Source organism: Perna viridis, chromosome 4, assembly GCF_037379345.1.
Source record: "Perna viridis isolate PV_CMFRI_1.1 ecotype Kerala chromosome 4, ASM3737934v1, whole genome shotgun sequence".
Taxonomy (NCBI): domain Eukaryota; kingdom Metazoa; phylum Mollusca; class Bivalvia; order Mytilida; family Mytilidae; genus Perna; species Perna viridis.
In genome coordinates, this window is record NC_142448.1 from 42,831,869 (window position 1) to 42,846,789 (window position 14,921).

At 31.7% G+C, this 14,921-nt stretch overlaps 1 protein-coding gene across 1 annotated transcript in view; it reads right to left on the minus strand.

Moving 5' to 3' along the window:
• The window catches only part of LOC148620162 (synaptotagmin-15-like), a 170,416-nt gene that overhangs the window by 124,089 nt on the left and 31,406 nt on the right, over nt 1–14,921 (minus strand). The window contains exons 2-3 of the mRNA XM_088580790.1: nt 2,027–2,109; nt 143–265 (exon numbers count right to left, since the gene is read on the minus strand). Coding sequence (XP_088436916.1) covers nt 143–224 — 82 coding nt within the window. The 5' untranslated portion in view covers nt 225–265; nt 2,027–2,109. The remainder of the gene's footprint in view (nt 1–142; nt 266–2,026; nt 2,110–14,921) is intronic.

Genomic DNA, 14,921 nt, shown 5'->3' on the forward strand with positions numbered 1-14,921 from the left:
AATAAAGGCTTTTTTTTAATGCTTAGAACTTGTCTTCTAATAAAAAAGAAATACAAAAACTAACAACCGAATAGAAAATTCGAAAGAAAGAAATGAAATGTGGACAGCTTCATGAAACCCAAACAATGATAAAGTAACTTACATGGTTCATTGCCCGACCCACCACTACTATCTTTTCCATTCTGTAAGTTAGTTGAAAGGGACCTCTGATGTAACCCAACCATCTTGATTCCTATCAGATTATTCAAAAATGTATGTTCTTCATCTGAAAAAGAAGGACTTAGAGTTAAGAAGTGTTATACCAATGTTAAATAACTAGATACGTTTATGTGTGGCTACATAGAATACTAATTTTGCACGGATACAAGTATATTTTATTTTTTAAAACTAGTTATGACTATGGTTCAAAGGTACAATAGAATCTTCGAGTGTTTCAGATCTGTATATGATGGTGAAACCAGACTAAAAGGAATCATATTTGACTGAGAAATTTGTTTGTGGTCAGTATTCGCTTTACACAGGTAAACACATTATTTAAACTGATATGAAGGGATTTCAGAAGAAGTCTGCTTTTAGGCAGCTGGTCACTTTACACAGGTAAACAGCGTATTTGAAGTGTTAGGAGGGATTTCAGAAGAAGTCTAGTTTGAGGCAAGTGTTCGCTTCACGCAGGTAAAAGAGTATTTAAACTGTTATGAAGGGATTTCAGAAGAAGTCTGGTTTTAGGTAGCTGTTCACTTTACACATTTTAACAAAGTATTTAAATTGTTATGAAGGGATTTCAGAAGAAGTCTGGTTTTAGGTAGCTGTTCACTTTACACATTTTAACAAAGTATTTAAACTGTTATGAAGGGATTTCAGAAGAAGTCTGGATTGAGGCAAGTGTTCGCTTTACACAGGTAAACATATCATTTAATCTGCTATGACTGGATTTCAGAGGAACTTTGATTTGAGGCAAGTGTTCGCTTTACACAAGTAAACATATTATTTAAAATGTTATGAAGGGATTTCAGAAGAAGTCTGATTTTTAGGCAGGTGTTCGCTTCACACAGGTAAACATATTATTTATTCTGTTATGAAGGGATTTCAGAGGAAATTTGATTTGAGGCAAGTCTTCGCTTTACACACGTAAACATATTATTCAAAATGTTATGAAGGGATTTCAGAAAAACTCTGGCTTTTAGGTAGGTATTTGCTTCACACAGGTAAAAGAGTATTTAAACTGTAATGAAGGGATTTCAGAAGAAGTCTGGTTTTTAGGCAGGTGTTCGCTTCACATAGGTAAACATATCATTTAATTTGTTATGAAGGGATTTCAGAGGAAATTTGTTTTGAGGCAAGTGTTCGCTTTACACACGTAAACATATTATTTAAAATGTTATGAAGGGATTTCAGAAAAACTCTGGCTTTTAGGCAGGTATTCGCTTCACACAGGTAAAAGAGTATTTAAACTGTAATGAAGGGATTTCAGAAGAAGTCTGGTTTTAGGTAGCTGTTCACTTTACGCAGGTAAAAAGAGTATTTAAACTGTTATGAAGGGATTTAAGAAGAAGTCTGTTTATCTCATTAAACTGAATTATTCAAATTCGGTTACGGCAGGTTTCAGTATACTTTATTTTTAATGTTTTGTTTTAACCGAAAATAATGGTCAAGAATATTAAGAAGTTTAGGTGAAAAAAGAAATTGTTCTATAAAATAATAATTAGACGTGAAAAGAAAATACTAATAAGACAATGAATAGTAAAGTTAACGCTAAACAATTGTAATTCTGTCACCAAGGAAATATACAAATATGTAAAATATTTAATCAACTTGGAGTCGTATATCCATCTGCTATTATTACGTGAGTTATAAGTGATTACCGAGTGATTAATGTTAATTCTTCCAATACCAAAGCTAGTAATTACAAAATTCCTTAAATATTTTTTTGTAATATTTCGTATTGAATCGAGCATAAAAATGTTTCCAAGTTAACAATGCAAATAGTGTGCTTGCAAGCGTTATGAAAATGAATAATTCAACTTACTCGTGAACTCTTCGTGTTCCTAATTAGCCCTACTCTGAAGCACCGCTTGCTTTAAATCTCTCCAATACTAATGCCATACAATCCTGAAAGAGAATGTCTTAGTCTGTATGAATCGATAACGACTGTCACATAGGCTAGCAATCATTTGCCTAATAATTCAGCATTTTCATGAAGGGTAAAAAAAACAATGATTGATTTGATTTTACAGTAAGGAACCTAATACTGACTAATTTAAGGTCTGAAAAAAGTAGTTGTGACGTGGGTGTGTTGGAGAACAAAGTTGCTTCTGATATAATATGACAAGATGGGTCAACAAATAACAATTATTTCTGACAACATATAGATGTTTTATGAGATTATCATTTTTCTGTTTTAATAGAAAGTAGCCGTAAAATGCTTGTTACTTCGAATCAACTCTTTTTGTATTCATCATAAATTGTATCAGTGATGATTAAAAGTTAAAAACAAAATAGTTTTTGATTGCTTAAGATACTGTATGCATTTTTCTCTATCGTTCTTTTATGTATGTTTTTCATTATTTTATATAAATTATTTAGATACGACATAATTGACTATAAATTATGAGGTTAAGGGGGTAGACACAGGGTAAGGGACATAACTCTTACACGTCATCGGGACGTTTGTGTAAAGCCTTTTACATTAATCTCATCTGAACATCAAAGTGATTTTATTTCAAATTTATTTCATTCTATTTCAAACGAAAGCTTGATAGGCTTTGATAAAATTAGATATGATGCAAACATATCACTGATTTCAAGAGTTATGTTCCTTATCCCAGATCTATCTCCTTAAGTACTTCAGACACCGCATACGGAAGAGGTGATTCACCATGGAGAATGACCCATAGAACCAAAGTATGGTTTCTAGGTCTTCAAATGCTATATTTGTGTGCACTGATATCCTCTCTGCAATTGGATCTCAATTCTTGAAAAATTAATACTTTCATCTCCCACTAAAATCAAGAACGATAACACTTGAAAACTGTCACTCTAAAAAGTCGATATAATTGCTTTCTCGGAGTGCAATTACTAAATGACAAAAAAAGATCTGGTTTTGTGGTCTGTAACTGTTTATAAAATAGAAAGAAGGCAAATTTGGTGGATTTTTGACTTGCATGAATCTCCTTCTGTCTCCTTATTATTACCATGACCGTTCCTTAAAACGTTCGAAGGTCAATGGTGTATCCTTGTTGCATAGAAAGTAATCTTGACTATATTGATTATGAAAAAAAAAGGTTTTTTTTGTCCATGTACATGGCATCTCTAAAATTAATGAGATCATTCCTTTGAACAAAACTTTATCTGTGATAGCTTTTAGCGAAAATTACTAAACTTTGATCACGAACCTTCAAAGGGTTCGATGTTCATGTAATTCTTTTATAAACTTTGTATATCAAGTGTAAGTATTTGCAAGAATCAGGCAGAATTGGAAAAAACAAAACATGCATGGCAAAAACCCAATTCCTGATAATATAATTTAATTTAGTGATAATTTCCTTGTATTTCCCTGATCTCTGTATGGCTGGATTTTCTTAAATTTATTTTCAATAGAATGTAAGAAAAATAAGATTTTTGACAGATTTATCTGCCCTTGAAATGTTTATCTTTAGTGCATTTCAGTGAAATGATTCTTACAAAGACTGACAACTAAGCTTATATTATCTTTGTTTTTTTTAAGTATAAACTTAACTTGTAATTTTAAGTTATCAGTAAGCTCTATCTCAGAATCTCCGGATTAACATCGTTGTAATATAAAGCAAAGTATAGAAGAGAAGCATTTATGGCGATGAAAACAAAAGATGATAAAATTGCATTATTATTTAGATTACAGTGATTTACCGAATGTTCCAGTTGCAAAAATATTAAGTTCACATTGTAGAATAAATTTTATAATTGCACTCTCGAACTTTCTCCCGCCAAAGCGTCACAAAATATTACAACATAAATATGATTATAAAATTCCAAATGAAAATAACAATGAATAATGGAAGAAATCAATTTAACAAAAATATGATAATCAATTGGTTATCAGGAATAATCAAAATATTGTCACTCGTGCCAAAAACGCACACTCTTTAAAGCTAGGCGTTCTTTGGCATTCGTTATCATATTTCAGTTATTCACTCTTTCTACTTAATTATCCGACTATGATATCTTTAGAGTACTCCTTATATGATAATTCTTTGCACAGAGAACAATGTGTCTAAATGTAAAAATGAAGCTTAAAAGTTCTTTCATGGCCTGTTTCAACCACTTATTATCGAAAACTAAATCTTTGTTTTCAAAGTGTAGCATTAAAGATGAAAGGAACCGAAATATGAATGAACATCTAATATATTTTAATGCAATGTAAGTCTTTACAACAGAAAAAAAACCACACAAATCATATTGGGTAAGTCTAAATAAAGCTGAAACATTCCTAAATGACATTTAGCTATCCATTCATTAATACAGTCGATCAAAAGACTTCAAAAGAGTTATATAGCACTTTGGTATCTAGGGATCAGTAAAAGCTAGCCGTATAATTGCACTACAATATTCTAAAATCAAATAATGATATAAAGCCAACATTTAAGTACACTAATATTTTAAGATTATGAATAAAGCATCTATAGACCATTACGTCTTCCTAATTCTGACAACTCTTTATAAATTCCATGCATATGTCTCTTGAGTCTCTTGATTGCCTTGGATGTTTTGTAAAGTAGCAATATTTTAAAGAATTTTGCAAATTCTGATATGTGATAAAGTGTGATACAACGCAAAAAGACTACATATTGTTTTGATTTAAGTTAGTATGTTACAAAATATCAAAAATAAAAAGGTTTTTCATAATTTCTCGCTAATTCAGTTTGTATTCTGTTTTGGTCAATAGATAATTATGACTAAATTAAGTTTTCAATGAATGCCTTTGATTAAAAAAAATAACAAGAAAACAATTGATGATTCCGTCAAATGACGAAATTGAAATGTAATGAGCAAAAACAAACCATGGACAACATTGCATTGTAATATTTTCGATTGATTATATTTTGCAAACTATTCATTATGATGAATAAACCGGTAAATGAAAAATAACAAAGGGTAATAAAACGTTTAATTAATTTTTAGCTAGTTTGAAAAAAGATAGCACCGATTTTCTTTCATGTATTTACACAGGTCTTAATGCTCATATTTATTGCTTTTTCAACACCACACTTTCCTACAAATCGTGTTCCTTCCACTTTAAAAGTCGTTTTAGAGTAATTGGAATTTGTATCAGGAGTAGACATATTATTTTGTATTTTTCGAAAATGTTCAGATATTGGGCAGTACCATACAGTCAGGTCAATTCCGCGAATTTGGTCTCATTTTATTGAAATAAAAATGTTTTGAGGCAGTCCACACAGATATTGCAAGTGCTTTTCAGGAGAAAGGTACATACTCTTCAAATGAACTTGGTAAGATTCAAGTAATTTATAAGTAAATTATTGATTTTTGTCACCAAAAAAAATAGAAATTAGAAACTAGCGCAGGATGAAAGCATGCATGGAGGTGGTGGAAAATGTAAAAAGTAATTAAATACTTTTCGATTAATTTTTTTCAAATTTAGTTCCTAATCTTCGTGCGAAATTATTTATATTGAAAATCAGCCAGAGAACCTATTACAGCAAGGGACTTAAACATTCCGGATATCCTTTTTCATATAAGTTACACTTGTCTACACAAATATTGTATCTGTCTATGTATAAAGGCTTAACTATATTTAATTTATATATCCACCAAATTTCAACTTAATTTTAAGTTTAGACAGGGTCAACTTTGCATGCGAAACAGTGCGCCTAAATGTAACAGTATAGTGCACCCAGCATTATATGAACTCATTCTCTGTTTATTAGTATAAACTATCATTATTTATCCTTTTCTCAAAGGACCATGTTTCATTGCTAATATTTGTATGATAAATATGTCTATTTTAAAAACTAATTTGAATATTTACGTTGACTGGGGAAATCAAGATCAATATGTTTGCTGTAAAAGACACTTTGATATGATCTCAATGGAGAATATTAAAACGAATTTTCAAAGAAAACTGGTTAAAATATGAAACGTTTATGCAATACTGGCATGCCTATTCGTTATCAAACAAGATCATTGCAATGTATGAATAATGATAACCAGAGAGATGCATTCAAGAAGTTCTTCCTGTAGTCTTACAGCCGCCAACCGTTTCGATTCTCAGCTACTTCTATTATATTTCATTCGATACAATGCTGAAACTGTAGACTAATTTAACTGATTTGTCATTTGTGAATTCAATAGCTTTTTTTTCGTTTAGACACACACACAACAAAACAAAGCAAAAAAAAATGAAAATTAAATAATTGAATAAATAATCAAACAAAGAAAATAGGTTCCATAATAATAGTGATGTATCTCTTATGTACAGTTTGAGCTACAACAGCATCAGGGTAATACTTTTTGGATGATAATAGACATGAAATTCAATACTCGAGTACTCACATATGATACTCCCAAGGACTCAAGTACCCGAATAAAAATTCAAAATTCGGTACAAATTACAGATTTGTGTAGGGGTGCGGAATCAACTTACCGTTCCACTAACGTAGATTAACGATAAAACGTACTTTTATTACTTATGAGTTAAGTGTAAGTGTTTGTAAGAATCAGGCAAAACGGAAAAAAATCAGAAACATGCATGTCTAAAGCTACCGACCTGACAATATGTTTTAACTTTTCTTTAAGAAAAGGCCACTATTTGATCTCAGCGGAACTGTATTTGATATATAATGTACAATAGAATGTTAGAAAAATGAAATTTTTGACAGAGTTATATGTCCTTGAAATGTTCATTTTCAGTGCAATTCAATGAAATAACTCAATTTAACAAAACAATGTGGGAAATTTTGTCCTATTTCCTTGATTCTTACGGTGCAAATAGTCAAAGTACATTTTCAAACTGGTGGTTTTTTTGTCATACCATGTTTCACTCTCTGCCTGATTCTTAAACAGACTGACACTAAACAATCCAAAAAAGTGCTGATCTATGTAAAAACATCTTTACCAATAGGTTGCGTGAATGTTTAAACGTGTTAATCAAAAAGGTAAAAAAGAACATTTGCAAAGGGGAACTTAATTGGGGAACTATATTCAGATGTTCAAATAACGCAAACTAGTATCGGAGTACTGACGTTGTACTAATATTTCTGTGAGTATCTTAATTCAGCAGCTCCTTAATTTGTAGAACTGTAATACTACTAATATCTTGACTTAATGTGTCAATGGAATTTATTTCGTCTTGTTTATATTGTCCTCCACGACGACACTGACGATAAAATTAGTTTGGAGAGTTTATCAATCATAGTAAAAATTTTACATAAATGAGTTCTTTCCATATTTAAATGGTTCAATTTAGTTATGTATTTAAGAATCGGTTCCATTCAATTACTTAGAACGAACGTATATGTGTCATAAATATAGAATCAAAGAATACACTGCAGCAGAAACAAAAAAAAACAAAAACAAACAAACAAAATACAAACAAAAACAAAACAAAACGAAAACCAAAAACACAATAAAAATGCAACTGTATGGATTTAAACTGTGCATGTGTATTCTGAACTGATTTTAGTAGTTAATACATAAGAAATACGTTAGTTACTATGAAGTTTTACTTTTTATAGATTAAAAAATATTTAGTTCGTTATAATCAGAATGGGAAGTACAAATTTTTTCGTTTTTTTTTATTCTTTTTGGTACAGTGTGTATGCGTCTTTGTTTTCTGTGTTCACGCTAAGGCCATGTTTTTGGATTTTGAAGTATGAGAAAAATCCCACTGCTGAATCACAAAAACCTTAAATGTCGACAATAAAAAGGCAAAACGATTCCGGATTAAACTGCATAAAGCTATTGTCTAATAAATGGTGGATATTATCTAATTTAATAACATACCTTTCGGCTACCCACTGGCATACAAATATAAATAAAAAAAGATTTGATTGATTTTAAAAAAATTTTTTTTTAAATTTGAACATGACCGATTTACCCAATACAAATTAAAAAATTAAAAACAAATGCACTTGTAAACTTCCAAAAAGGTCTACATTGTCCTCATGTTTTGTTAATAAATATCAGCAGTATTTAATTCAAATAAATGATTCGAAAACACTAATCGTATAAATACTGTACAAAGTTTTCAACACGAAAAAGGGAAAGGTTCTGACAGGGAACAACAAGATATATTAGTAATTAATTTTAGATAGAAAAAAGACAAAAATTGAATGGCTGGGATTAATGGTCCAAAGGTTCATTTTCCTCTTCCTTTCATGTGCAAAAAGCAGTTTTCGAAAATAACAAACCAATTATTACATGCAACATTCACGATTCAGTTCAAATAACTTTGATTTCCTTGGAGAGTCATTTGGTTGTATTTTACTGCCATTATTATTATAATCACATAAAAAAGAAGTTATTCACATTGATCATTTTGCACAAATGACATTGCATCTGACAAAATATTGTAACTGATATTTAATCTACAAATGTGAATGTTCAATGTTGATAAACTATTTTGTGGCGAGATTAATAGTTCCGCACAGTGGTTAGGTTTGTTATAATATTTGCGTATTGAATTTGTGCATGTTCTGGTACAAGTTGTTGTTCAGTTTCACGCGTTTATTCCATTATTGATAATTGTTTGCTGACAAGATAAAAGAGTTCCTGATTTATGGATATGGATGAACCATTTTAGCTTTTTATAGGCTTTAAAATAAACAACTTGTAGCTTTATCTCGTTTATCATAAGATGTGCAAACATTATTAAAAAACTAGAATGATATAAACCACAAAAAGAAATGAAAGCAATGCAGATCTTAGTTTTCTGCAACATGAAAATATATTATAAAACAAATTTTTAAAAAATGGCCAATAAACATAATTTTTGGAAGAGTTTACAAGTGTGTTCATTTTCTGATGAAAAAATGGAAAACCGGTTATATAGATTTTTTTCCTATACTTCAACCAATGCATCTAAAATTTTCAATTATAAAAAAAGCTATTGCAGAACGTCGAGATCGAGGACTTCAAAGCTAAACCACCTGACTGTTCTTGCAAAAACTCTATTCAAATATGGTCCTTCCGGTAACGCCATAACGGGAGATTTGTCCATAATCGAAAACGAATATCTGCGTAATATCCTTCCTAAAGGTCCCAAGTACCATTAACCACGCTCCATGAATTGGAATCATAACTTTAAAGTTCTTATGGATGCCGTGGATAACTACGCAAGAAAATGGATAAAAAGAGAACAAGAAGACATTGATTTTCTGTCAGAGTGGTTAAAGGCCGTGAGGTCTTAAATTTTGAAACGAATGAAAGTTTTAAGTAGGTCAATGAGTGCCAATGCTACATCAGTTTTCAAAGACACCAATGTAACAAAAACAATTTCTACTAAACATGACAAATATGTTGTCGTACCAGCAGACAAAGACCAAAATAACATTTTTTTGTCTGCAAAACGTTTTACATCCAATGTTTATTATCAGAGGTAGACAAAGAAAATATGGTATGTAAGTCTCGTAAGTATGTGACCATTCTAATGCATTGAGATTCGCCATTAACATAGCACTGAGTTCAACATAATATCTTTCTGTGTAAAAATACTGTTAAAAATGACAATGATTTTGCATTGTGATGCAGCGCTTCGATTTCCCGGAAGTAAACAAATAAAATACAGGTCGATCTTCGGATTTCAATACGTTCTACATAAAAAATTCCCAAAGGGAAACTGAAACTATAACGAGACTTACAAACCCTATAATAGCAATGATAAGACCTATACTGCTACCACACTCTCCAAAGAGGAAATTGTGGAAAACCATAAATCTGTGCTATCCACTTTTGGTCTCCCTACCAAGGACGATGACTGTGATTTGCCGTCTATGTTCCTAAACTCCACAAGAATCCATACAACGTTACATAGCTGGATCTGCAAAATGTACCACCAAACTTCTTTCAAAGCTTTTAACTTCTATACTCACAGCTGTCAAAGATGGTCTGCAGTCCTACCACAACACTTGTTACTCTCGTAGTGGTATTATGTCAATGTGGATCCTGAAAAATTCGAAAGATCTTTTGGAGACAATCAGTTCAAGACTATTATCTGAATACAATAGAATTAAAAGTAGAATAGAGGCTCATTCACCTCTGTTACTTTGTATCTATTATTTTGGTTATTTTAAGTTAATTTGGTGTGTGTGTGTCTGTTTTCCATGTCTGGTCTTTATTCTTGGGTTACATTATTTTCATTCCCGCTAGAATCTTGGTTCCTTTGATTACTCTTCGCTAAAATACCTCGTAAAAACATGGGTTTTTCATTTGTTTTTCGGATGTTTATGTCCAATATGAAAAACTTTGAAAACCATACAAAAAAGGAGTAAAGTAAAAATGCCAAAAATATGTACATAAAATGTCATTTTTGTTTTTATAAGACTTCGTATGTGGAGAGAGAATGGTTTTAGTATAATGTTTGAAAACATGTGTTCCCATGTTTATATGTCAACTAATCTAATTTCCATACAAGCCCTAACAAATGTTTCCATATCTAAAAAAACATACATTTGTTTACCTGTGTATGAAATATTTATCAGTGTGTAGATTCTAACAACACTTTATTCTACATTTTCTAGAATTGACCTTCTGGTTATATGACTTTTTAATCTTATGACCTTTTTGATATATGATGTTGATCATACAAGCTCTCCGATTAAATGACCTTTCTAATCAGCTGTCAACATTTCATTATCATAAACTCCTTTTCTTCAATAGAAAACTCGTGGGTTATTAATAGGACATCTGAACATCATGTCAAATATTCATTTAGATTTATTTATTTTTCAACACTGTATACTTGTATTCCCCATACTCAGTTAAAATTCCGACTTAAAAATATTATACGTCATTGTTTTTTTCTTAAATGATTCACATAGATACAAATATACAGTTCTTGGTAGAGATTCCTCATACTTTGTAAGAAATAATTTCAAATCAACTTCCAAATATACAAAATGATGGATTTTTTAATCGACAACATATTTGTCAAGTGTGGTGGACGTGTTTTCATTGGTCGGCATTCCAATGGTAAAAAAATGTGCTCTTCTACTTGTTGACCTATATTCCTTCACTCTTACGAGGCTTTATAGCTGATCTGATCCGAAAGAAAGAAAATCGTTTAGCGAGATCCTTTAATCTCAGTTTCCGCTATATAGATGACGTATTATCTTTAAATAATCCTAATTTTGGGGATTTGATACATCGCATCTTCCCCAAAGAACGTGAGATAAAGGGTACTACAGACACTGTAAAGTCAGCCTCATATCTTGACCTACACTTAGAAATTAATGGTTAAAGAAAACTATTGACCAAACTTTACGACAAACGTGATGACTTTTCATTCAGAATTGTTAACTTTCCTTTCATCTATGGCAACATCTCCTCAGCACCTGCGTATGGAGTATTCATATCACAACTCATACGTTATGCCAGAGCTTGCCGAGACTACGCAGACTTTTTGTATCGCGATAGAATTCTAACAAACAGGCTTCTGGGGCAGGGTAATGTTGCTACAAGATTGAAGTCATCACTACAAAAGTTTTATGGTCGTCATCATGAACTCGTGGATCGTTACGGTGTATCCATCTGCGCCATGAAAACTGCTTTGTTCAACGTATCATGAATTTCCTTTCCTTTTTCGTTTATCCCGGACTTGACTTTTTATGAGCAACTCGGCGGGTGTTTTTAGAAAAGCAGAGGACGCTTACTCTACCAGGGTCCCGGGTCCATGCTCCCAGTTTGTAGTGGAGACCGAGTTGCTAATTTGCTTTTGTTACTTTGTATGTATGATTTTAGTTACTTTATGTTCTTTGTTGTGTATGTCTGTTTTCCATATCTAGTGTTTTTCCCTGGATTACATATTTTTGATTACCACTATAACCTTGGTTCCCTTGATTACTCGTTAGATCTAATACACATATCTTGTTTTCACAACTTAACTTCTATAAGAAAGAAACAAATACTGAGAAGTAAGCCTTACAAATTGGAAAGGGCATTTTGTAATACAAGTGATACTGCCTTGTTTAAGGACGTAGACCCAGGGGTAAGGAACCAAACTCTTACAAATCTCTGGAACGTTTTTATTCAGGATTTTACAACAATCTCTTATAGGCATCAAAGTAACTAAGACTGATTTCATTTTGTTGCAATAAGGAAAATATTAAATTACAGGACACAAATCCGTTTCATAATCAAGTCAAGTCCAAATAAATCTGACAAAATAGATATTACACCACCGGGGCCACTGGTTACGCAATGGTCCTGACTTGGTACAGGCATTTCAAACGAAATTGTGGTTTAAATCAAGGTTTTACCAGTGATGATTAAACTGCATTTGGATGCTATCGTGTCACAATCGATAAATCAGCGGTTTCATCAGCACAAGGAACAATATTAAAAAAAACATTACTCATTTTGTTCAAGAAAATATTTTTCAACCAAGAACATATATCATTAAAAGCAGACCTATTGAGATGCAATAACCCATACCCCTGTTTCAAGAGTCTGTTACGCAGAAATTTATAACGTTCAAGGAAATAGAGTAGTAAGTACTTGCTCCAGCGAAGCGAATTAATTGTGAAATATAAACACCATATGCAGGAGATGAAGGGTTATTACTGCATAGGTACGAACAACTTATGATATTAGAATTAAAGTCGTCTCTTTTATCGTAAGTGCTGAGATGACAACTGTTGTCAAAGTCGAGACGTAGGTAAAAACAAGATGCAAAACTAGCTGTTTCTATAGTCTCCTTAAACTCAAGCTCTGGTAGATATATAGACGGTAATCGTTTATCAAAAGAAGGGTTATTGATGGAAAATACATCTCAATATATCTGTGCATTAAACTAAAGGATTTACCAGCTCTTAATTTTTTATTCTTTACAAGATTCTGAAGAAACTAAGTCTCGTATGAATATCAAAAACAAATCGGCGAGGAGAAGAGCATATTTAGTGCCCAATTAAAGTTAATAGGCTTTGGTGAAATTGAATATAATACAAACATATCACTGATTTCAAGAGGTATGTTTCTTACCCTAAGTTTACCTTCTTCTGCGACAAAAGGGATGTTAATGGTAAAAACAATATATAAATCTCGAATAGCTTCTGCAAACATCACTTCAGATTTATCACAAAAAGCGTTTAAACACTTTTTCAAGTATTGTGTATCATTTAAGGGTAGCTGGGTAAATAAAATGAAATACTAAAGATTATTAGTACTGCACCCGCTTATTCGTACCGTGTTAGTTTTATAAGGGACAACATTTTCAAATTCTTCACACAATAACCATCTTGTATTGAATTGTGAAACAATACAGACAGAAATCTTCCAAACGTCAAATTGATGGCTTTATTGATTATAAAAAGGCTTTCAAAGAAGATTTTGAAGTGAAATATATGTATAATATAATATTAAATCAAATATACATACCAATTATATCAGCATAGGAAATGCACGTGTTTTGAGATGTAACTAATCTGCAGCATTAGTGCTAAACATAAAGTTAGATTTATATATAAAAATAGTATGAAGTGTCACACGAATCTCAGTAAAACATCTACGATATATAATTAAAATAAGACAAGGCTAATGGCCAGGCTGGTAACTTCTTTCGAAAACCTATGATTATTTTTTGAATTGTAAAAATGTAAGCCTTCATGCAATTATAGTCGCAACATTTAAACAACAAAACTATGTCTTGTGTTGTTAATGTACATCAGCTTAGCACCACCGGAGAACAAGGAGGATGAAAATAACTTATACATCATTTCAAACATTTAAAGTACATCACTAACATTGCAAATTTCTAACCAATGTAATAAAAGTAAAACAGGCAGTACATGTAACCAAATCTCTCTCTATCTCTCTAGCTGGCCGAGTGGTCTAGGGCGCTGGACTTTGTGCAGGTGGTGTTGCCATAGATGTCACAGCAGTACGAGTTCGAGTCCCGCGGAGGGAACGACCAAAAATTTGCATCGCAAATTTGATAGTTCTAACATCGTTGGGAATTTTTCAGACCTTTCTATACGTTTACATATCTTCCCTGTATCAATTTGATCCGATGGAGCAGTGTAGCAAATAGAGTCGTCACATTCTGAGACGTGTTATATATATATATATATATCTAATTACCCAAAATAAATTGTAACCTAATTTTGATTTATCATATCATTTTATCATTAACTTAAATTATGTATTTTATGTATTTGTTTACTCTTCCAAAAATGTCAAGATTTAGTTTTAATTGACTTCAATATATTTTTTTAAATAACAATAATTGATGTGCTTTTACCAAAACTTCTCATTAAAAATCCGCACCCGTTTTCCCCATTCAAGTTCTGTGCATGTCAATATTCTCCAGCTAAAAACGTCTACAATTTTGATAAACAAATAAAAAACAGTCCTTGAATCAATCCACGCAAAGATTTGACGGATCGATGACGGTGACCGATCTGATCGCAGTATTTTTATGCAAAATGATGTAAGATCTGTATGGAATAAAAGAAATGTAAAATAAAAGTGTAAATTGATGTTTAAATCTATTACATTATAAAAATATGTGTAAAATTGACAAAGAAAACAACAAAAAACCGTAAAATACATTGACCTCTCTGTGGTCATGTGATGCTATCACCAGTTAAATGGGTCGGTTTGACAGATCGATGACTGACCAGGAACTGATTGATGATCGATGACCGATCGCAAGTTTTGTTGCACAGATCGGTTCAGGTACTGTACAACGACCATATATGCCATTGTGTACA